Source organism: Miniopterus schreibersii, assembly GCF_964146895.1.
Source record: "Miniopterus schreibersii genome assembly, chromosome: 2".
Classification (NCBI taxonomy): domain Eukaryota; kingdom Metazoa; phylum Chordata; class Mammalia; order Chiroptera; family Miniopteridae; genus Miniopterus; species Miniopterus schreibersii.
In genome coordinates, this window is record NC_138102.1 from 153,357,731 (window position 1) to 153,382,716 (window position 24,986).

Below are 24,986 nucleotides of genomic sequence, written 5' to 3' on the forward strand. Positions count from 1 at the left end.
GGGAGGGGCTGCGGCGAGGGCGCCGGGACCGAGCGCGGGTGCGGGCGGGGAGCGCGTGCGGGGCGCGCCGCTGCTGTTGTCCGGGGTGCTGAAAAGCCGGCAACTTCCCGGGAGGCGCGGCCACTTTTCCCGCTGGGGGGGGGGGTCGGGCCGCGCCCCAGCGAAGCCCGCCCTGGCCCCGGCCCGAGGTGCCCGCCAGATGAGGTCTCCCCAGCCCCGTCAGGGGCGTGAAAGAAAGGGGATGGGGTGAGCTTAGCGGGCGGGACCGCGCCTCTCGGAGCGGCCCAGCGCGGCGACCCCCGCTCCACCTGCGCGCGACCCCTCCCCGCCCCGGGGACGCGGCGCCTGGGGACGGACCGCGGCGGCCAGCCTGGCGCGGGCGGCGGGGGTGGGGGGTGTGGGTGAGCGGCTCCGGTCCCGGGATGGGGGGGCGGCGGTGGAGGCTCGAGCGAGCGGGGCATGCGCAGTGGTGCGGAGGAGGTGGCGATGGCCGAGGGAGGCGGGGGGACTGCTGTTTATTTGCAGCTGGGCCAACTCCGAGGCGCAGGCGGCGGCGGAGCGCAGGGCGCCGGCGGCAGGTCCAGTGCCCGCCGCGTCATGCCCGAGCCCACCTCCAGGCAGCCGCCGCGCGCCGCCGGGGCCCCGGCCGGGGAGGATGCCAGACGCCCGGGAGACGCCAGGGCAGCGGTGGCGGCGCAATGGTGGTGACAAGCTGTGCCCGAGGCGGCGGCGGCGGCGGGGACCGCGCGCCCTCCCGGTGGCGGGACCGCGGGCTCGCGCCGGCCGGTGCCGCGGCGCTGCTGGCCGGGGCGAGCTGCCTGTGCTACGGCCGCTCCCTGCAGGGCGAGTTCGTGCACGACGACGTGTGGGCGATCGTGAACAACCCCGACCTGCGGCCCGGCGCCCCGCTGCGCTGGAGCGTCTTCGCCAACGACTTCTGGGGCAAGGGCATGGCCGAGAACACCAGCCACAAGTCCTACCGGCCGCTCTGCGTCCTCACCTTCAAGTGAGTCCTCGCCCCGCGCGCGCAGCCGCCGCGGCGCCTCCTCACTTCCCCGGCCCGGGCTGGGAGAAGTTGCGGGACGGGCTTGGGGGGCGTTTCTTTTCTCGCCCCCCTCTCCCCTCCGCGCCTCGCTCCTCTCCGGGCTGTGCGCGCCATCCCCCTGCGGGGACCTCGGCTCCGCGCCTCTGGGCTCCCGCGCGGTTCCGGAGGCGCGGGCTGGGGAGTTGGGATCGAGTTTCTCAGCGTCTGCGCGCTCGGCGGGCTCGTCCGTCGGACCGGGGCTGCGAGGGGGGCTGGAGGAACTGTCCCGCACCCCCACCCCTGCGGGAACCGGGTCTAGCGAGACCGGTTTGGGCCCCAGGAGCTCCGAACGGGTGGCCGTGGCGGTGATGCTCCCAAGTTGGGAATTCCTCGGAGGCTGTAGGGCAGCCTTGCAGGCGGGGCGTGGATCAGTCCCCTGAGGAGGAGACGCGGCGGGAGGCGGGAACTGCGGGGGCTGCGTGAGTTTTGGGGAGCAGCAGGAGAGCGCGCGGAGGATCTTTCCCGACCCGCAGCCTCGGCCGCTCCCGGACACCTCTCCAGTCTGCGGAAAGGGCCCCGGTTTAGACTTTTAAGAAGGTGGAAAGCAAAGGAATGCAGAAATGTGGGCTCCTCCGAGCGTCCTGGCGTCCCAGTCGAAATAGTTTTTATTTTACAACCTCGGAGTCATGATTCAGCATTTCTGGTGTGAATCAAGTGTGCAGGGACCCGAGGGAACGCCAGGCTTTTGTAGGTGGAGAATTTCCTTGGATTTAAAAGGGAGCTCGCTTCTGACGGAAGGGGAGAGGGCTGAATTGAGGGAAGTGCTCTCTCGTACATCATGAGCTTGACGCAACCCCTTATAATTTGGCTCAGCATTTAAGCTTATGATGTGTCGGATGGAGCTGTTGAAATGATGTTGGTTCAGTATGTTCAGCGTCCTAAGCCCTTTCAGCGGGTGCAACCCGAGCCCGCCTTTATGGTAATGGTTATCTGAGCCCGGGAAGGCCGTCTGAGAAGCCTGCCCTGGCCTGGAGGCCGGTCCCTTGACAGGTGGCTCTGATGACTTAGAAAAGGAAACCGTAGCAATTGGCAACAATTCATGGGCGTTTGACTTAATTCTTTCCATTGAAAGTTTAATGTTTTAAGGAGGGTGAGGAAATTGCACATTTGACTCTGAAGAGAATATTTTATAAACATTTGTCCTCTTGGAAAGTGGTTTTGGTTTTCAGCTGAAAGTCAAAAGCCCATGAATTGTTGCCAATTGCTGTGGTTTCCTTTTGTAAGTCATCCCAGCCACCTGTCAAGAGACCTCTCCCTGGCCTCCAGCTAGAGTTAGTTGCTCAGTTACTTTCTAGTTTTCCGAATGTTTCATTAAAATCTCCTTAGATGGTACAAATATAAATGTTTAACTTCTAAAGTGACCTGCTTTTTAATCTATTACAGTGAGAGTTGTTGGTTAATTTAAGGGGTGGAAGCCCACAGCATGAGGTGTGCTGGACTTACAACAGCCATGGAGACCATCTAGGTCCCTGGTCTGAGATTTTCCATTTAAAAAGATCAGTGTCAAATGCTTCTGCTCAATGGTGAAGAGTGTTTTCACTTCTTGACTTTCTAAAAAGTTCTTTTTTTTTTTTTTTAAATTCATGCAGGAGATGGTAGGGGCAGAAGAGAGGAGTGCACTAAGGAAGTAGACAATGGGGCGCGACTGCTGATGAATAGGAAAGTTAGCAGGGGTATGGTAGAGGGGTATGGCAGAGGAACCAGGGGCAAAGGGGAAGGAGAGTTGGGGGGCAGGGGGCAACTCTTGTGACCACTGGTTATAAAAAGCAGCTTGGTGTCTAAGATGCATTGCTCTTTGTACAGTGTATCTTACTGGCTATGTAATGTATACTTTTTAAAGAAAACATATTTTGAGAAGATCGAGTTCCACATCTAGGGTGCAACAGAGCACTAATTGGAAAGGGATGGGTGCCTCTTCAGAAACACAAAGTGAACTGATCTTTCTATGCTCACAGGTGTTGACTTAAATAAGACCTGGAAGTTTCCTTTACATAGTCAACTGAGGTGAAATTATACCAGACATGCAATAGCGTAATGCTGGGCCTGTATAAGGGATGACATAAACCATGCTAGACCCACACAACTCTAAAGATTGTTGCAAAGAAGGACAGAAAATCACACTTATTAACTATTCAGTGTGACCTAAGCATTGGCCTAGGTGCTATACATAGATTATGTCTTTATAATTTTTATTTTAGGTAGTTGGTAAAACACCAAGTGGCCTTTTAAATATGTGCAGACTGTTTTAACTATATCTTAAGTTAGGCCAGTTTCAGCAAAAATCTTTGAGAATTTAAAACCATTTAAAAAATTTTATTTATTAATTTATTTATTTTGCAGTAAGAACACTTAATATGAGATCTACCACTTCAAGTTTTTAAGTGTACAACACAGCATGGTTAACTATAGGCACAATGTTGTACCTAAGTAGATCTCTAACACTAATTTCTCTTGAATAATTGAAACTATGTATCTGTTGAACAGCAACTGCTCTCTCTCCCAACCCCGTTCTTGCTAACTACCATCTTCCCATCTGTTTCTATAAGTTAGACAATTTTAGATCCCTCATAAGTGGACTTCTGTGAATGGTAGATTTTACTTAGCATAATGTCCTCCATGTTCATCTGTGTTGTCACATATGGCAGGATTTCCTTCTGCTTTCTAAAGGCTGAATAATCCATTGTACTCATATACCACTTTTCTTTATACATTCATCTGACGTTGGACATTTCAGTTGCTTCCATATCTTTGTTGTTGTGAATGCTGTAATGAACATGGAAGTGCATATATCTCCTCAGGATACTGATTTCAATTCCTTTGGATATATATCCAGAAGTAGGATTACTAGATCGTATCGTAATTATGTTTTTAATTTTTTGAGGAACTTCTATCCTGTTTCCCATAGTGGCTGCACCATGTTACATACCTTGCAAGAGCTTATGAGAGTTCCAATTTTTCCACATCGTTGGCAACGTCTTTTTTTTTTCTGCTTCTTTACCCTTCACTTGCCATGAGGTGATATCTCATTGTGGTTTTGATTTGCATGATTAGGTTTTTGATAATTAGTGATGTTTAGCATTTTTTCATATATCTGTTGGCCATTTATATGTGTTCTTTGGAGAAATGTCTATTTATGTGGTTCACCCATTTTTAAATCTGGTTATTTGTTTTTGTGTTGCTTTGAGTTGTAAGAGTTTCTTATATACTGGAGATATTAATAACATATCAGATATATGGCTTGCAAGTATTTTCTCCTATTCTGTAGGTTTCCTTTTTGCTCTGTTGATTGTTTCCTTTGCTGTGCAGAGGTTTTTAGTTTATGTAGTCTCACTTGTCTAACTTTGCTTTTATTGCTTGTGTTTTTGATGGCATATCTAAAAAACCATTTGCCAAACCCAATATCATGAAGGTTTCCCCCTATGTTTTTCTTTTAGGAGTTTTACAGCTCCAGGTCTTACATTTAAATTTTTAACACATTTTGAATTGGTTTTTGTGTATGGTGTAAGATGGGAGTGGGGAACCTTTTTTCTGCCAAGGGCCATTTGGATATTTATAACGTCATTCATGGACCATACAAAATTATCAACTTAAAAATTAGCTATGAAAAAAACTCCTAGATTTATTGAATTTTGAGTCCCGCCTGCGGTTGCCTGGACAGGGCCAAGCCAAATGATTTCTTATATGGCTTGCGGGCCAGATGTTCCCCACCTCTGGTGTAAGATATGGGTCCAATTTTAATCTTTTGCATGTGGACATCAGTGTTCCCAGTTCTGTTTATTGAAGAGACTATTCTTTCTCCATTGTGTATTCTTGGCACCCTTGTTGAAGATCGCTTGATCCTATATGCATGGGTTGATTTCTGGGCTCTCTATTCTTTTCCTTTGGTCTACATGTCTGTTTTTATGCCAGCACCATACTGTTTTAATTACTGAAGCTTTGGAATATATTTTGAAGTCAGGAAGTGTGATGCTTCCAGCATTGTTCTTCTTTGTATATTTAGTGTCTTTGTGCTTCAGTGTGAAATTCATGATTTTTTTTTCTCAATTTTTCTAAAAAATGCTATTGGGATTTTGATAGGGATTACATTGAATCTATAGATGGCCTTGTGCAGTATGGACATTTTAACAATATTAAGGCTTCCCATCTATGAACATGTGATGTCTTTCCATTTATTTATATCTTTAATTTCTTTCATCAGTGATTTGTGGTTTTAAGTGTACAGGTTTTTCACCTCTTTGGTTAAGTTTACTCTTAAGTATATTTTATTCTTTTTGATATTATAGTAAATGGAATTGTTTTCTTAATTTGGGATAGTATTAGTGTATTGAAATGCAGCTGATTTTTAAATACTGGATTTTTATCCTGCAACTTTATGAATTCATGTATTATTTTTAATTGCTTTTTGGTGGAGTCTTTAGGGTTTTCTACATATAAGATCATGTCATCTATAAACAGACGTATTTTACTTCTGCTTTTCTGATTTAGATCCCTTTTATTTCTTTTTCTTGTCCATTGTTCTAGTTAGGACTTCTGTTACGGTGAATAGAAGTGAATAGAAGTGACCCAGGTGGGCGTTCTTGCCTTGTTCCTGATCATAGAATTAATGCTTTCAGTTTTTCACTGTTGAGTATGATGTAAGCTGTGAGCTTTGCATAAATGTCCTTTATTATGTTGAGGTAAATTCTCTCAAAACCTAGTTTTTGCCATTAAAGGGTGTTGAATTTTTTCTTTTTTCCCCCGTATCTATTTATGATGAGCATGTTATTTGTATCATTTGTTAATGTGGTGTATCACCTTAATTGATTGGTGTATGTTGAACCATCTTTGCATCCTAGTAACAAGATCCACATGTTCATGGTGTACTTCTTAATACAGTGTAGGTACAAGTCCTTCTGCAGATATGTTCTTGGCAAATATTTTCTCCTACTCTGTCGCTTATCTTTTCATCCCCTTCACAGGGTCTTTCCCAGTGCAAAACTCAAACCTCTATTTTATTAAAAGTACTATATTATCTTTGATCCAATGAATGAATGTTACACATATGGAGAGCTAGAAATTCCCATAAGAATAAAAAATAAATAAATATGCATGGTGCTTATTATTATAAAGGTGCTTGCTTGTATAGAAAAATACTATTCATGGTTTTTCTCAAGTAAGAAATGGGCTGAATTTGAAATGAAGAAATGGATTATCAGAGTGTCTGCTTTTGATCAGTTTGGAGGGTGGGGCACAATGGGAAATGAAGGCAGCTTATCAAGATGTGGTGGCTTTGTTTTAGCTAAACCGGAACTGTGTTTCCTGGAAATTCCTTTCCTGGATTGTACTGGGTTAGAGATTTGGAAAGTGAAAGCGAAGGGGCCGCGTTTCCACTCGGGAGGCTGGCGCGGCCTCCGACGACGGCTCACCTGCCGCCGGCGCGGGGTAGAGCCGGGGCCCAGCTCCCCGGGCTCCTTCAGCCACCTGGAATCGGGGCGCCCGCGAGTGCGCAGCTCTGTGGGGAAGGGCGCCGGCCCCTTTGCAAGCCATTCGCATCCTGAAGGCTGGAGCCTGAGAGGCCCTGAGGAGTTGAGGCATATGGAGCTGGCGCATATGGAGCTGGGGCACATGGAGCTGGGGCACATGGAGCTGGGGCGTATGGAGCTGGGGCGTATGGAGCTGAGGCACGTGGAGCTGAGGCACGTGGAGCTGAGGCATGTGGAGTTGAGGCATATTCTAGCTCATCTCCGTGCGCTCCGGCCCATCCTTCCTTCCCCTGGCTTCAGGCGCATCCGTCCTTCCTCTGAGCGCCACTGGCTTTCCTCTGCTGTTGCAGACACCGAAACAGGCGCCTTCCAGAGACTATTTAACCAGTTCCCACAATTATGAAAGGTCAAGTCTCTATAATAAATCCGTCCTGCTGTATCGTTTCTGGTAGTTCCACTTCTCTGGTCAAACCTTAACTGATACAAATGGTCATTTAAAAAAAATAACATTTTATTTTCTCTTTTCCCATCACCACTTATCCCCTCTATGCCCTCTTCTACCTCTCCCTGCCTCTCCTCCCCCCTGAAACCACCCCACTGTTGTCCACGTTCATGATTTCGCTCTCTCTCTTTTTTTCTTTCTTGCAAATGGTCATCTTGTTGTGCTCCTTGAAGTGAATTTAGAATTCTGATGAATTTCTGTTTCTGGTCAAATTTTTACCTTCAGTCTTTTGATAAGATCATTTCCAAGGGCACACAGGAATATTTTTGGACCATTGTAGAGCAAAATCAAAACATCTGTGAAAAGTTAATCTGCAGCAGTAACCTTTTTTATTTTGCTGCTTTACCCTTCACTAGCCATGACCTGGTTTTAACTCCGGAATCAGGAGAAACACAGTGGACACTGTGTAGACGCCGCATTGACCCAAAACCAAACCCCATGATGCTTGGGACCCCTGCCTTGAAAAATGGCTTTGATTGATTTAAAAGGTGCTTAGTTTTTTCTTTTTATGTCCTCCCTAGCCCCTTCCTTGTGAAGATGCTCCTGCTGGCTGGTTAGCAGAGCCAGTGCATATCAGGAAGCAACCAAAGCTTCCCTCAACAAGAAAGAACCAATGACTTTTCCATTTTAAAGATGGGGAAATTAAGGCAAATTAAAGGACCTTAAACTCATTCTCTCTCCATATTTAGGCTATTCGGTCATAGTATTCTATTAGTTTGCTATAAAGTTTTATTTTAATGAAGGCTTCTGATGGAAATGTAAACCATAAGAGTGAAAGTGGGTGGTTTAAAATGTCAGAGTTAAAAAATAGACTATCTTAATATGTACAGCTGTAAGGATTTGCAGCATTTTAATGTTTGGATCTGGAGAGGTTTTTTTTTCGTGTGTGTGTTTTTTTCCCCCCCAGCAGTTTGCATCTTTTAGTCACAAATGATATGCTAACTATGAAAATGAGCTTTAGCCTCTATGCTCAAAACCTAAAAGAAATGGTGGCATGTTTCTTTGGGCTCTGTTCCTTTTAATTTGACTTGTATGGGAATTCATTTTGAGAGATAGGTTACTGCTACAAGACTGATAAGGTGGTTGTCTCAGTCTGTGATAGGAGACAAAGATTGTTCAGGATGTTTGACTAGATTGTCTAGAATGTTTAGTGATGGATACAGCCAAGGAAAAATATGATTGGTGGCCAAAAAGGTTTTCTAGAGAAAAATTAAAAAAAAAAAAAAGACTTCTGAAAATTTCATGCTGAACTAAGATTATTGTAGAAACCCCAGGAGGAGGAGGAGGTGAATTGTTGCCTACTAGGATATGCTTTCGATGTAAGATAGGCTTTAGCTATAGTCTGGTAGTATAGGAAGAGGGGGAATGAGAGGAATATATTTTTGTTTCCTGAGGGTTTCTATAGGTGAATTTCTGAATGAAGGCTTGGAGAACATCTTCTGAAACAGTCCTTTTTTGTTTTTCTTTTCCCAATCAACAGATGTTTTTTCAATCTTCCTTTGGAGCTACATTCATATTTTCCCTAACTTTGACTATGTAGTCATTCAAATGCTCAGTCATGCCAATATAATGGCAGTGTTCCTTTTCCAAATGATAAGAAATGGTATCTGTTCTACAAGGCCCTGTTTGATCTAACCTGTGGCCACCTCTCTGACCTCTGTGAACAGCATTCCGGTTCCTTATAGGGCCAAACCTGCTGCTACCAGGCCTGTGCACTGGTTCCTTCCTCCTGGAATGCTCTCCCCCAGATCTGTGCATTCTTGCTCTCACACCACCTTCGGTTTCTTCTAAAATGTCACTTCATCGCAGAGCCCTTCCCTGGCTACCCGATCTAAAACAGCAGACATTCCTTCTTCCATGTCTCGTCCTTACTCTTTTACCCCTTTGCCTTAGTAGCCCTCACTGTTACCTGGCATCATATAGTGTTGGTTTTTATCTCCTTTCACCACCATGTGAGCTCCACAAAGTATCTTTAGCACCCAGAACAGTTCCTGGCATGCAAAGTAGGAGCTCAATAAATTACTGTTAAAAGAATGAATTCATCATTTTTGTGAATACTTGACCTCTTCAGGTAAATATTTAGGTAGGACTTAAAAAAAAAAGCCTGCTTGACTTATTTCTTGGCTTATTTACCTTTTTAATCTTCCTCTGTCAAAGAGAAAAGTGGAGGCAGGCAAGGAATTTCCGAGACACACACAGATGGTTCTAGTGGGTTCTGCTTACTGGGCAGTTAGGAGGCAGCTTTGATTCTGAAAGGGGCAGTGTGGCTCTTTATTGTAACCTGCTGGGACTGGGACTGCAGAGAATGAAGATCTTTAGCACTTTTGAATCAAGCTCCTCTTCCCTGGCATACTGAAGTATAATGGTTGTTGGGTGCTTGCTCTAAAGTTTAAGGCTAGATGCAGCAGCTGTATCTTCTGAAGCAAATCCCAGAATCACATGGAGTTTTTTCCACACCCTGCTCTCAGGGGACTAAAGGTCATCCATGCCAGTGACCTGTTGTCTATAAGGAGTGGTTGTTTTTTCCCCAGTCAATGAGGTAGACATGAATGATCATTTCTGGTTGTATCAAATGGAGTCTAAGGACCCAAAAAAACTTTCTCAAAGGAACTATGATGACAGTGACTTCCTCTCCCTGAGTTATGTACAATAAAGAATGTGTCTGGTCTTTGTCCCAGGGGCCTCAGAAGGAGACTCTAAACCTTAGAATTTCCGGAGTGATAGGCTTGCATCTATTGTTCATGGTGGGCCCCTGGGGCTACACCTGAGTTTATGCTAAAGCGAAGGTAACTCTTGGTGGGCTTCCAGATAGTTTCAGAAGGGGACTGGCCATGCTGGAAAGACCAACCATGTGTTTAGAGAGTTGGAACTTAGAGTCACATGATATCAGCCATCCCTTCTAACCTCCTGGAAGAGAAAGGGGTGCTGGAGACTGAGTTCACTCACATGGCCAATGGGTCAACCAGCCTACATAATGAAACCACAATTAAAAACTCAACACCGAAACTTGATTGAGCTTCCCTAGTTGGTAATCTTACATCAGTACACAGAGAGAGTGATGTGTCCTGAAAACATGGACACATGTCTTTAGGACTCTCCCAGACCTTACCTCATGAGTCTTTTCTTTGGACTTTTTTTTTTTTTTTTTAAATTTGTATTTTTTATAGTAAAACTGTAATTATAAGTATAGCGCTTTCCTTAATTCTGTGAGTTGTTCTTGCAAATCATTGTTTCTGAGGGAGTTGTGGGAACCCCTGAATTTCTGGCCAGTTTGTCAGACATGCAGGTGGCCTGGGAACCATTGAAGTTGCAGCTGGTTCTGAAGTGGTGGGGGGAGTCTTGTACAGGACTTTGTCTTCAAGTGTGAAATTGTCATAGGAGGCGGGAATGGCACTGAGGTGTTAGACCGGTGGGACCAGATTAGACCTGGGTTCAGCAACCTCGGTACTTGAGTTCTGGCTAGGAAAGAATTCAGAACCTAGACTCAGGCTATAAGAGAACATTTATTTTATTTATAAGATCACAGCAGTGGAAGAAGTAATTGTAGAAGAAACGGGCTTAGGAAACAATTATAAAGACAAAGGAAGGGCCCTTGGAGCGTGAGAGTGAGGAAGGTAATGGTAAGGTGCTTGGAGGAAGGGGACGGAAGGGAAGGGAAAGGCAGGGGTGTGTTTCCTGAAGGGAGAACTCTCTGGGTCCTCCTCCTAAGGGTCTTAAGGATGGAGATTTTAGGAGAGGTCTCAGGGAAGGTCTCAATAGAATATTCAGCAGCTTTCCAGGTGTGTCCTTCCAGGGTTGTGGTCTCCATTGATTGATTGGTGGGCACCAGGACGGGGGTCATTATCCAATGCAGCTGGTCCTGAGGTCAGCTGTGGCTGGTTTTGTTGCTTTTCTGGGCCTGGAGCTGAAATACACTGAGGCCTAGATGTTATCTCTAGGGAGGAGAGGTCAGGGGGTACAAACCGAAAGACCACCCATATGCTAGGGGGGGAAAGGTCACCCTGGGGACAAGGTCCCACCCTACAGTTGTCTTTTGCTAGGCACCTGGGGCTTTCCACCCTGGTGACCTTCTGTACCTGGCCCGTTATCATTGTTGTGCTCATGTCTGTCTCACTGCCTACCACAAAATCTGGGTAGTCAGTATCAGAATTTTACTGCATCTTGGAACTCCACCAAACATGGACCTTTTAAAGAAAAAAGTTTGCTAAAAATTGACAACTCAGTTGCAGTTATAACTATATCATACTTGGTGTTGTTCTGTTAATTTTCATTACTTGCTTCTCTTTGAAGATTTTCTCCTGAGACTTGTAATCTTCTAGATATGGTTAGTGGTCATCCTGTCCTCAGTTTTCTCACTCTTTCTTCAACGCAGCTGTTACTCTGAGTACTTATGTGATGATAGTGACAGTAACTGCCCATTGCCTGGGGTGTGGTCTCCCCTTCCTCTGTTCCCTCCCTATAACTTCCCTATTAGCTCCCCTTCCTCTGTTCCCTCCCTATAACTTCCCTATTAGCTCCCCTTCCTCTGTTCCCTCCCTATAACTTCCCTATTAGCTCCCCTTCCTCTGTTCCCTCCCTATAACTTCCTCATAGCCAGGTGAAGATGTGATGTCTTAATCTCAAACCCAAACCATGAATTTTGCCTTTGCCTCAGAGCTCCAGTCTCTCCTCTGCCCTGTTGTTTGCACTGGTGCCTGTGAATCACATCTTTGGTTCTTTAGATATAGTAAGTGATGATGATTTGCTGGTTTGCTCCTGGTACTGAAGGGGATGCAGAAGAAGGGCAACCAAAATGATTAAGGGCCAAAGGGATTGTCGTGGGGGAAAAATGAGAAGAACCAGATGTTGTTATTTATTGGTTGAATGATCTAAGAGGACTATGGAAACCACCTGCAAGCATTTGAGAGCAGCGATGATGGCAAGAGATGGGAGGAAGGAAACAAACGGTGATAGAGGAAGACGGGAGAATGTGCTGTGTGTTTAGTGCTGAGCTGGGGAAACGCACCAGGGAAGTGTTGGAGAACCCATCATTTGGAACCCACCAGCAGAAACAGATGATAAGGGGTACCTTTAATTTTTTTCTTTTCCCTGGTTGTAGTTCTTATTGGAAAAGAATGTATGTTGTGTTATTACTGAGAAAACTGTTTTTTTCCGGTAAGCGTGGCAACCATCTGTAGCCTTCCCGTTAGCTGTGAGACCCCTGTCCCTGTTCTGAGTATCACCTGTCTTGAATCACTGAGTTGCTTGTGGCCGAGCTGTGGGCCCCATTTTAGATCTACTGACTAAGAATATCTTGGGATGGGATCAGGGAATCAGCTACCATACCAGGTGATTTAGAATCCTGGGAACCACTGGGACTCAACGGGAACCTATATTGAATGGAGTCGAGATGCCAAAGTCTCCCTGACATAATGTAGCGAAAGAAATCCAAAAACTCATTGGGATAGGAATGTTAGGGTGCATTTATGACATGCTGCCTGCAAATACATTCCACCCGTCTTTCTACTTTATTCCCTGAGGGGGCCAAGTGATTTCCCTTCACTGAGACATTGAGAGATGCATTGGCGAGGGAGCACCTGCAGCTTGGAGAAGCTCTGCGTTGGCTCTTTTCTGAAGGCAAAGTGTGATGTGGGAGATGCTGCCACTGAGGTGGGCTTTCTGGTTTCAGTGGGGGTGATGGGCTCCTGGAGTGCCAGAGGCCAAGTTGCAGAGCTTAGCTGCCAAAGCCAAAACGAGTGCATTTACCATGAAGGCAGCAGGGACACAGTGGTAATCAGAATGTTTGACCCACAAGGATCATTGGTGGTGGCTTATTAATTATGTTGCTTGATCTATATATGAGGCAAACTTCAGGTTCAGGGCCAAAAAACAGACTTGAGTCACTACAATGGAGAGTCATGGCCTCCTAGGTTTTCCAGACCTCGGACGGTTTCTTAAAGGTAGAGCTGTCTGACTAAGGTGGGGTGGGGGTCCCCTTGAGGAAGGACCCTAGTGTAGTCCCTAGTAGAAGTCTCTTCCTGAGATACAGCTTGTTTTTGTTTTTCTAAACCAGAGCTATTTTTCAAAGAAGAAAATTAAAAGAGAGGAATTGGCTTTATCTAGAGGTCTGGGCTGTGAGAGTGTGAGGAGACTCAGGGGCAGCCAAAGGCGCTTTCTTCTCCCCTCCCCACCCTCCTTCTGAGACTTCTTGGTGCCAAACTGTGTGACCCTGTGACCTGTCCTGGGGATTGGTACCCTCTGATTGCTGTGAGCTCATTATGGCTTTGCCTTTCTGGGCCGTTTTACAAGGAGGCAGAGGAGTTCAGGCAGAGGAGGGACTTTTTGCGTTCATATTTGCCAAAACCTGGATGGCTTTCAACCATTCAAACATGATTATTAAGATTATTTCAGAAGAAAATATTTTATTTCCTATTGCTTGGCCTAGCTTTCAATGAGAAATGAAGGCTAAATCAAATAGAATTGAGAGATTGTAGCATTGGAAGGGAAAGGTGATCTTTTCCAACTTTCAAGTCATCGTAAGTTTTATTTGTTCATTCAGTAAACCTTCATTTGCAATCTACTGTGGGCTAAGTGTGATGGATACAATGATGAAAAGAAATCAGCTTCTTACAATGTATGTAAAATGCTTATAATATTTGAAGAATATAGTAAAAGAGTTTAAGACAATTGATACCCTGGCTGGTGTGGCTCAGTTGGTTGAGTGTTGTCCTGTGCACCAAAAGGTCGTTGGTTCAATTCCCAGGTTTCAGGTTCATTCCCACAGGAGGCAACCAATCGATGTTTCTCTCTCGAATCAATGCTTCTCTCTCCCTTCCTCTCTTTGTAAAAAAAAAAAAAAATCAATAAAACATATTTCAAAATAAATAAATAAAATTAAGTAAATGCTGTAATGGAGGTATATTCAGGGTAATGTGGAACTTAAGAGACCATTCTTTTTAGATGGTGTTTAAAGTAGGCTGTTATCATGCTTCTGCATGGACATTTATGGTCATCCAATACCTATTCTAGTTTTAAATATTCTTTATTTGAGCTGAAGTCTGCCTCTTAGTAGTTGGCAGGCACTGTGGCAAATTGTGAGTACTTGTGCCATCTCAGTGGGCACCCAAATATTTCCATGCAGCCATGCAGCCCAGAGTTGCCAGGTTTTCTGATATTTGAAAAGAAGCTGGAAATTTTTATATGAAATCACCTGTTTTAAAAATGTTGGTATTAAAAAAAGAAAATGTATACAGGTGAAACAAAACAGTTTGTAGGCTACACTTAGCTCTTGGGCAGTGTGTTTGTAACATTATTATTGGATCATAATTTCCCCTTTGGGAGCTACTTAGGATAAGTGCATTGCTTCACTATTTCCTTCTTTTTTAAAATATATTTTTATTGATTTCAGAGAGAGGAAGAGAGAGGGAGAGGGAGATAGAAACATCAATGATGAGAGTCACTGATCAGCTGCCTCCTGCACGGCCCCTGCTGGGGATCGAGCCCGAAACCAGGGCCTGTGCCTTGACCGGGAATTGAACTGCGATCTCGTGGTCCATAGGTCGATGCTCAACTGCTGAGGCACCTGGCCGGGCTGCTTCAGTATTTCTTTCATTCATTCATACTTCCATCCATTCATTTATTTATTGTGTGACAACCATGAACCATGCATTGCGCTAGGCACTGTGCATATAACCATAAATATGGCAAAGATCCACTCCCCTGGAGCGCTTGGTATCATTTCTGTCATCTTTCTTTAGGCTGAGCATCCCGGATTTCCTCTAATTTCCCTTCCTGAGATATCACCTTGAGACCTTCCCACTCCCCTAGTATCCTGGAGCTCTCCTGTACAGGTCCTTCAGCATTTAAATAACACTCAAAGGGGCTGTTGTCCCACATTGCATACCACTCACATCCCCATTCCTGTCCACAGGTAGAATACCTCCCTCTTCCCTATCTCTGCACCTGGTAGGTTCTCAACTTACTAGAATTTTTTTTTAACTAACCATTAATTACCTATTTAAGTGCCTCTCTTTCTTTTACTATGCTGTTAACTCTTTGGTAGCAGATGCCATGTCTTCTCTTTGTATTTCTGGGCCCTACATCATACCTGACATGTAGTAAGTACTCAATAAATATCTGTTGGAGTGAATCAAAATGAAAAATAATAGTTTGACTTACCTGGTTCCCTCTCTGTTGGTGCTTTGGTCTGCTTTGATATCCAATACACAATAACTCTTTGAGTTTAGGGCAAACTAGCAGCCCTTGGACAATACTATTTGTTTCTGGAAATGGGTTAGTATTTTGTTGTCTTTTAGATCTAAATGTGGGTCTTTATTCTTACCCATATTCTACGTTAGAATTAATTAGCAATTTCAGGCATTTTAAACTCTCTGTGAGTCTCCATCAGGCAGTCTCTCAGGACAGTAATTCTCCTTCCCAGTTACAGACCCCCTGCAAGTTTAGCTAGCATACACTATAGATTCATTTCAGTCTTTGATAAAAATATTGGACAGTCCAGAGATAATATCAGAATCCTACGACATACACTGGAGGTCTCCATCGAAGGAGACATCGATTTATTATTCTGAGACTCTTCGTGTGAGCAACAAATCTGTCTTAGTCGATCTTGCACACAAGAAGCTTCTGATTTTGTAAGTGCCTTTGTTAATATAAAGATGTGCTGTGTCTTTCACATCCCCTGTCCTATTAAAATATTAGGTTGATCAGTTAAACCTCTCTTATGTAAACCCATATTGGCTCCCAAAATCAGAGACTTTTTTCCCTAGGGCTCACAAATAGGATAAGTTCTAAAATTTTGTTATAATTTTGTTTCATAGTCACTTGTCTATCGTTTGGAGAGTTCACTCTCCATCTTTTTAGACAATGAGGAAACTCTCCAAACTCGAGATTCTAGGTGGTTTCTCAAACTTTAGATTCTCCAATGTTAGGTATGGTGTGAGAGGCTTTCACACTGTGACCTTATGGCTGCAGTGGTCCCCCAGTCAGCAACTTGTTTTTATATTTTGGGATCTAATCGAATTTACTTAAAATACCAGGTACTCTGTCCTAACCCATTTCCAGAAATAATAATCTAGATGGATGCCACCTGTGTGTTTTCAGATATGATACATATGGACCACTAAGGTGACTCATGCCTACCATTTTATGTCATTTTTAGAAGGGGAAAGGAATGTATGTACCTCATAAAAGAGTAGTGATGTAGTAATAACAACACTACATTTAATGATGCTTTTAAACTTTTCAAATGGTTGAATAATGAATACTTTAGAAAAGTAACAAGTCTTTTGTCCCCTTTTTAAAACTGGTGCTGTTATTTGTAATCCCAAATTATAATCTGCAGTATCATACCCGTTGGAATAGTCATTCGCATCAGCGATTTGGCTTATTAGATGTCTTGCTTTCTCTTTATTGCCATTTTTATAACTAACGGTGGGACGCAACCTTGTACATTGAAAAGAATACTCCTGTTTCCTCCTCTACTCACACTCACAATACTTAGGACACCAGATGTGTGGGTTTACTTCAATAAACTCACCAATTCTCTGACCCCAGCTGGGTGTCTGGCGTTTCAGTTGAACTCTGACGCTGTCTCCCTGGAGTCAGCACCAGATTCCCCAGGTTACCTCGGTTCCATAAGACTACCCCACTTCAGGTGTCAGTCATAAGGAGTGGGCCCCTAGGTTGCCTACATTCTGTCCAGCTTGGGAGTTGTACAAATTGGAAGTTCCCATGACTACTCCTCAGGTTCAATAAATAATTCACTATAGTGGCTCACAGAACGCAGGGAAATGCTTATGTTTATTGTTAATTATATAATAAAGGGTAAGATAAAGGATGAGCATCCAGATGACAGGAGACACTGGGCAAGGTCTGGAGGGGCCTGAGCACAAGGCCTTTGTCTCCTTCGAGTTGGCTGCTGGACCCCCTTGTCACTTGGATTTGTTCACCAACCCGGAAGCTCTCTGAACCCTGTAGTTTGGGGATTTTTATGGAGGCTTCATCATGTAGACATGACAGATGTTAACTCAATCTCCAACCCCTCTTCCTACCCTGGAGGATGGGAGGGCAGGGCTGAAATTTCCAATTTTCTAATCATGCCTTTGTCTTTCTGGTGACCGGCCCCCATCTTGAAGCTCTCCAGGAACCCACCAAGAGTCACCTCATTAGAACAAAAGACAAGTCACCTCATTAGAACAAATAGGAGCTTTGTATCAGGAACCAGGGACAGACCGAACATTAGAACAAAAGATGCTCCTAGTGCCCTTATCACTTAGGAAGTTACAAGGGTTTTAGGAGCTCTGTGCCAGGAACTGGGGATAGAGACCAAATATTAGAACAAAAGATGCTCCTAGGATCTTCATTGTTTAGGAAATTTTAAAGGTTTTAGAATCTCTGACCAGGAGTCAGGATGAAGACCAAAATATATATTTCTTATTATATCACAATATTACATACATATATATTTAAACTTTTTGTTGGTTATTTTCTTATGGAAACTTTCTAGAAGTGGAATTTTTGGTCCAAGAGTATGTATTTTTTAAAACCTTTGATACATAGTAAAAACCTCAAGACCTTCCGATTTGGACATCCACTAACCAGATAGGAGATAGCTTATTTCTCTCAGAATCACAGGTCTGAGTGAATTTTACATTAATGGCTTAGTTGGCCTGGAAGGCTCAGCCTGATGAAGCGGAAACCATGTAAAATCATCCTCAGGGGCGTGGACTCAGGGAACTGCACCCAAGTTGTCCGAGGATGGGGCCTGGGTCTTGCCCTTGTCACAGCTCCGCCGTCCCCAGCTCTCTGATTTCCAGCAGCTCTCACCCATGTGGGCTCTCGTACTGGAATGGGACACCGGTCACCTATGTCGCACCTGGCTCCCACCTCGAGGATGCTGAGGCGTGTGCAGACTCATGGGCCTGCCAACACAACTGGGTCAGAGCCCTGGAGTTGGATCCCACACAGCAATTCCTTTTTCTAAGCGCAGTGAGGACCGTGATTACTTCAGTGGGAATGAAAATGGAGTCGATGAGTAACTACGACATTTAGATTCATGTGTCCAAATGAAGCTTGAGATGTTTAAAATTCTGTAGGTTAAGGCTGTGCGTGAATCAAGTCGGATATTTAGAATATGTACATAAAATGACTTTTACATTCTCAATTGTTCTGTCAAAGGGGAGGTGTTTCTATAAGAAGCGCATAAAGGACACAGAAATAAAGATGTGGGATTGCTGTTTTGGAGGAATTGCCTGGAGTGTACACAGCTATGGGCAATACCACTCAGAGTGTATATCCTCGCCCCAAACAACCATACCTCATACGACTGCGCTTTCTCTGTAACCCCACAGACCCAATTGGAGTCATTATGCCCTGTTATTAAATTCAAGGCGACCTTTCAAAGTTTGTCTCTGTTCTGCATTTCTATCTCAGGAAAGCATTTTTTAAAGATGTCGAACAATAGATTTCCCCTCTGTTTGTGGTTCCCTTTTGAGTTTTTTTTTTGTCATAATCTTAGAATTCAGATTCTGAGATCTGGGGGAATTTATGTTAGGAAACATTTAATACAAATTCTGAAATGCTCTGCTTTTGCTCATCCTTTGAAATTAGCTGCAGCTGGTACTCGGATGTAGTCGCCCTGGAGCTTGCTTGTGGGGCGGTAATTAACAATGATTTCTAGTCCATAATCTGGAAATTTGGTTCCTGGTGGCACCATGGGTGAGAGAACACCTTTATGCCTGGTTTGTCCCAATGGTGACCACATTCACAGTCTTGTGGTTTCTTTCGCATCTCCACTGGCTGTGCTCTGACCCACAGCAACTGTGGACTTGCCTGTGAACACTCAGCTGCTGAGGAAGAACAGTAGTGAAACAAGGGTATTGTTGGGGTGTTTGCAGTAGCCATGGAGAGAGGGAAATAGGTTCCGGCCTATCTACCTACCTTCCCACTGAGACCATAAAGTTTCCTGAAATAATATTGTATTGCATTTTGCAGTGATTTCTGCAGATAGGAAAATTCTAAGAGAGGGAAAAGGTGATACTCAAATAATGTGGAGTAGCCTGATGTTGGGACTCATTTAAAAATAATTACTTGAATAGCTTACTCTTTAAAATGATGGATTCCCTGATTTTCTTGTGCTTATGTTCTGTTTGTAGCTAATCATTTCTGTTTTGTCTTTTTGTTACAGGCTAAACATATTTTTGACTGGCATGAACCCATTTTACTTTCATGCAGTAAATGTGATTTTGCACTGCCTGGTGACTCTTGTGCTGATGTACACCTGTGACAAAACTGTCTTCAAGAATCGTGGACTTGCTTTTGTTACGGCATTGCTTTTTGCTGTGCATCCTGTTCACACTGAGGCGGTGAGTGTCATTGCAACTCAATGAAATAAAAACCAAAAAAAAAAAGCTAACCTGATGTTTTTCCCCCTTTCAAGACCATGTTAATATAAAGCTCTACTAAAGTGTTTATATATAAATCATTCTGCTTGACAACTTTTCTTTTTGAATGTTCAAATGGTCTTTATTGTACCTCCAGGATTTAATTGCTTTTCTAAATAACCGCTGTTATTATTACAGGTAGTAATAAATGGCCACCGTTCTTTATTTGCAGGAAATTTAAGTCCTAATGGGTTTTTAACAGCAAGGGGAATTCTGAGATACTTATCATGCTGGCTCATTGTTCCTGCTCTGCATTTATATTTCTTTTCTCGCTCTGCTTTATTTTGTAATATTTATGATGCAGAACTGTAAGTGCTGGGAGGAGGTCTATAAAAAGTTAGACTGACATTCAAGTTAGAAAGACAGACTTAGGAGACTAACATAGTTTTTCAGGTTACCTAATATCAGGTGTAGCTATTTTGTGGAAGATAAGGACTTTATTTATAAAGTTAGATAGTTTAGATCTCTGGCCTTCTTTAAAATATGATTTAGCCCTGGCTGGGTGGCTCAGTTAGTTGGAGCATCTTCCCGTGCACCAGAATGTTGTGGGTTCGATTCCCAGTCAGGGCACATACCTACGTTGCAGGTTTGATCCCCAGTTGTGGCATGTAAGGGAGGCGACTGATCGGTGTTTCTCACGTTGATGTTTCTCCCTCTCTTTCTCTCTCCCCCTTCCTTTCTCTCTAAAATCAATAAAAAAACATCCTTGGATAAGGATTGAAAAATAATAATAATAAAATATTGACTTAATCTTGCCCTGAGATGGTATTAGCAAGTTACCTTGTTTCACATCTCAGTAACCACAGGTGGTTTATTTTATGTGTATTGTTAGGGGTAGATGAAGACTTTCCAAGGGCGGCATGGGCACCACAGTTTGGAAACAGAATGGATTGTTTCTAGAGCTTCAGCTTGTGTCTGGACACTTTTCTAAAGTTGAGCTGCCTGAGAACACACCTGGGGTAAAAGTGTCAAGTTGATTCTCTTCTCCTTCTTCCCATTTCAATTGCTTTTCTCTAATTGAGAGAGAGAGAGGTCTCCATAGCAGACATCAGAAACTTACTATGCACCAGGTGCACCAGCATCGGAGGCACCTACAAAGATACAATTTGATATATTGGTGTGAGCAAAGCCTCCTTCAATCAAGGCATCATAAACCCAAAGTAGGGCTTCTAATCTTTCTGTTTTATGCAGATTATGTGAAGATTGTGAAGATAGCATGTCATTGGGAGTAGGGCGTGGTGGTCTGTGTTGAAGTTCTGAATTCAGGAGTGAGATGGTTGTCATGGGGATGCATAATATGCTCATTTGAACTGACACAAGAAGTTTGATTTGGCCAATTGGTTTGATAATGAGGACTGGTTTTGCCAGGTAGGCTATAAGATAGGCATTTTCTACAAACAAAATTCTAAAGCTGCAAGCCGAAGATTTTGACAAAAATGTATTTAGAGTGATTAAGAAAAAAAATTACTTTATTAAAAATCACATTATTAAAGTTAATTTCCCCAGTCCTTTCTGAATCTTAGAGTAAACAAGGTGCCTCTAAGTGGAAGAATTTGCAGTATAAGTAATGGTCCTCTGACAAGTCTTAGTAAAGTCCTTTTGCTGTACTTTTGGAAAACTCTGAAAGCGAATGACTAATGACAGGTAACTCCAGTGATGAGTAGGCTTAAATAATGTGCTTTCAACCAAATTAAAGGAGGAGCTGATTGAGTTGTCAGCTGGCAGATCATTAAACGATATGTAAGATGATAGGTCACTATGATTTTCCAGATAACTTTGTTGTTCAAAGAATTAAGTCACTGTTTTAACATGGCTAGTTCTGTTCCCATTGCTGCAAACTGTCCATAAAGATGAAAGCTAGGAATTGAATGGATGCTGCATGCTTTCTTATTCAAACAAAAGGTGATATTTAGCCATAGACCGCTGAGTTTATTGAGAAGAAAGCTGCTACATCTGTTACTTAGAGACATATTTTTATATTTGACAATTATTTATTATTTTTTCTAATTTATTTATGATGTGTTGGACAATTGCATATTAATACTAATTAGAAAAATAATACAAAATTAAAAAATTAACACAGAAGCTTATGGTCAAAGGAAATCTTAAAAACAAATTTAACTATATGTGCATTTTATTACAGGGAGAAATGATAAAATATTTTTAAGCATAACTATATACTACATTGAGAAAAAAATGCTGAAGGGGAAATAAAATGGAAATATGAGTTCAAGGGGAAGGGTGTGAATGTCTATGATTTAAAGAGCCTGTTCATGTTGTTTAAATGGAAAATGATGAGCTTGAAAATGCTATAATGCATTTCAGATTCCTTTTGGTACATCATTTAAAACAGTAACATTATAGCTTTATTTTAAAATGTCAATATTTATAATGCATAGGACATTAGATTCTTTCAAGTATCTAAAATTATGAAAAATTTTGACATGAATTTTATTTTATTTTTTGCATTTTTTCCTTTTCATTGACTTTATTGTGGTGACACTGGTTAACAAAGTTATACGGGTTTTAGGTGCACAATTCCACACACATCATCTGTACACTGTATTATGTATTCACTACCCCAAGTCAAATTTCCTTTTTTTAAAAAAAATATGTCTTTATTGATTTCAGAGAGAGGAAGAGGGGGAGAGAGAGAAACATCAATGATGAGAGAGTCATTGACCGGCCGCCTTCTGCATGCCCCTGACTGGGGCTCGAGCCCACAACTCGGGCATGTGCCCCGAACGGGAATCGAACTGCGATCTCCTGGATCCCAGGTCGATGCTGGCCTCCCCAAGTCAAGTCTCTGTCCATCACCATTTATCTCCTGTACAGTCCTCCACCTCCTGCCCCCGCCATCACCACACTGTTGTTCACGTCCGTGAGTTCTCTCTCTCTCTTTTTCCCCCTCAATCCCTTCAACCCCCTACCCAGCCTCCCAGTCCCCACCCCACCCCCAGCAGCTGTTAGTTTGCTCTCTATCTGTGCATCTGTCTGTATTTTGCCTGTTAGTTTATTTTGTTCATTAGATTCCACATATGAGTGAAATCATATGCTACTTGTCTTTCTCTGCCTGGCTTATTTCACTTAGCATAACGCTCTCCAGGCTCGTCCATGCTGTCTCACAGGGTAAGATTTCCTTCTTTTTCACAGCCTTGTAGTGTTTCATTGTGTGAATGTCCCACAGCTTTTTTATCCACTCATCTACTGACGGGCAGTTGAGCTGCTTCCAAATGCTGGCTGTTGTAAATAGGGCTGCAAGGACTGTAGGGGTGCATATATTCTTCGGAATTAATGGTTTGGGTTTCTTTGAGTAAACTCCCAGAAGTGGAATCTCTGGATCATAAGGCAGTTCCATTTTTTGTTTGTTTGTTTGTTTGTGGTTAATCCTCGCCTGAGGATATTTTTTCCACTGGTTTTTAGAGAGAGTAGAAGGGTGGGTGGGGGGAGAGAGAAAAAGGTGGGGGGAACATTGATGTGAGAGAGACACATCGATTGGTTGCCTTCCACATGCACCCTGAGCGGGGCTGGTGATCAAGCCCGCAACCCAGGTACATGCCCTTGACTGGGAATTGAACCCATGACCCTTCGGTGTGTGCGGCTGACAGCTCCAACCATTGAGCCACACCAGCCAGGGTGAGGCAGTTCCATTTTAAATTTTTTGAGGAACCTCCACACTGCTTTCCGCAGTGGCTGCCCCAGTCTGCATTCCCACTAGCAGTGCCCTAGGGCTCCCCTTTCTCCACACCCTCACCAGCGCTTGTTGTTGATTTGTTGATGGAGCCATTCTGACAGGTGTGAGGTGATACCTCATTGTGGTTTTAATTTGCATCTCTGACGATTAGTGACTGAAGATCTTTTCACATGTCTCTTGGCCATCTGTATGTCCTCTTTGGGGAAGTGTCTGTTCAGGTCCTTTGCCCATTTTTAAATTGGATGGTTAGTTTGGTGTTGTTTTATAAGTTCTTTATGAATTTTGGATATTAACCCCTTATCAGATATGAATTTTAAATGATGAGAGAGATATATATAATTTTTTAATATTCTTTTTGGCTGTAATGTGAAATACTAAAATCAAGGGCTACTAGCCATGTAGAATACAGGGTGAGGCAAAAGTAGGTTTACAGTTTTCATATGGACAATAATACAATAATTAATAAATAATAATACAAGAATTAACTCTGTGTTTTGCATACTCACATCTGTATACCCACTTTTGCCCCACCCTGTATACGATGCTGGTCAAAGGCAATTTTTCAATCACAGACAATATTACATTTCTGACAGATAATTTTAAAAGTATAGTTGAAAATCTTTGCTTAGAATGTCTTGAGGAAATTGTTTGCAGGAAAGAACAAATGCCTGGGACAATAGCAGTCCTAATTCTGTTCTTGCTGAGTAGGAGAACATAAAACTTCGGTGGCCTTTGGCAGTGTGATCATGAGCTGATGACATTAGGTTGAATTCTAAATAAAAAAGAAAAATCCTGTTAGCAGAATGACCTTTAAGAAAAGGTTTCAACAAGCTTTTGTACTAATCGGAAAAAAAAAAATCCATGGTAACGGAATTATAAGGGCAGAAGAGTCCAAGGGTTGGACATTTATTTAGGGCGAAGTGTTAGAAAAACGACTTGCATTCACAGGAGATGAGGGAGGTGTAAGAAGAAGGCAGAGACATTTGACCTACATAAGAATGTTTACTAGGAGGTAAAATCAACAGACTGTTATTTAATTATATATATGAGTTCAGGTTTCTAAGGAGAAGGGCAGAGAATTAGAAGAGAAAGATACTTGTAGAAGACATAGTGATAAATTATTATAAAAAAGAAAAATAGAACATAGTGGGTGGGAGAGCAGTTAGTGGGAGATACATCTCTCCTCCGTTAAAACAAAAACAAAAATGAGGTCATAAATTATCTCAGGAAGGACTGAAGATTTAACTTTTGTGGGGGAAGAGGTTTAGTTTAAACATGTTGATATGATTATATTTAAACATGTTGCTGTGATTAAGGATTTGCTTTATTAATTATGTAATCAACAAATAGTTAATGAGTACATGCTTGGTGCAGGCACTCTGCTGGGTGCCAAGGGGATATGTGGGTACATACCAGGGTCCCTACCCACACTTTGTGCTTTGGCTTTTCTAGGAGACTGTGAATATACATGTAAATACATAGAAGACCCAACAATGTGTTGTAATAAAACTAAGAATCCCAGCAGAGGGACAAGTTATTTGCAATTTAAGTAGACAGGAACAAATTCATTTACTTCCTCAGTTTTTCAGCAAATATTTGGGAGACTGTAGTGCAGTCCTCATGCAGGGATACAGTGATAAATGAGACAGACCCAGACCTTTCTTTATTTAAGGCTTTGGGATTCTTGGAAGGGTTTCCTGACAGTACGTTTCTTGGGAAATTGTGGGAAAAATCAGTAATGGGGAAAATCATTGTAATTCTCCTAGGAGAATTAAAACTCTATCATCATAGAGACATCACGGGT

General features: G+C 43.0%; 1 protein-coding gene across 3 annotated transcripts in view; it reads left to right on the forward strand.

Moving 5' to 3' along the window:
• The first annotated feature begins 487 nt into the window (after nucleotides 1–487).
• TMTC1 (transmembrane O-mannosyltransferase targeting cadherins 1) overlaps nucleotides 488–24,986 on the forward strand; it is a 237,115-nt gene continuing 212,616 nt past the window's right edge. For 2 of the 3 annotated variants that reach the window (XM_081129441.1, XM_081129442.1), the window contains exons 1-2: nucleotides 611–1,006; nucleotides 19,233–19,410. In XM_081129441.1, coding sequence (XP_080985567.1) covers nucleotides 699–1,006; nucleotides 19,233–19,410 — 486 coding nt within the window. In that variant the 5' untranslated portion in view covers nucleotides 611–698. Of the gene's footprint in view, nucleotides 1,007–19,232; nucleotides 19,411–24,986 lie in introns of all 3 variants that reach the window. The other variant, XM_081129443.1, reaches the window with a different exon arrangement.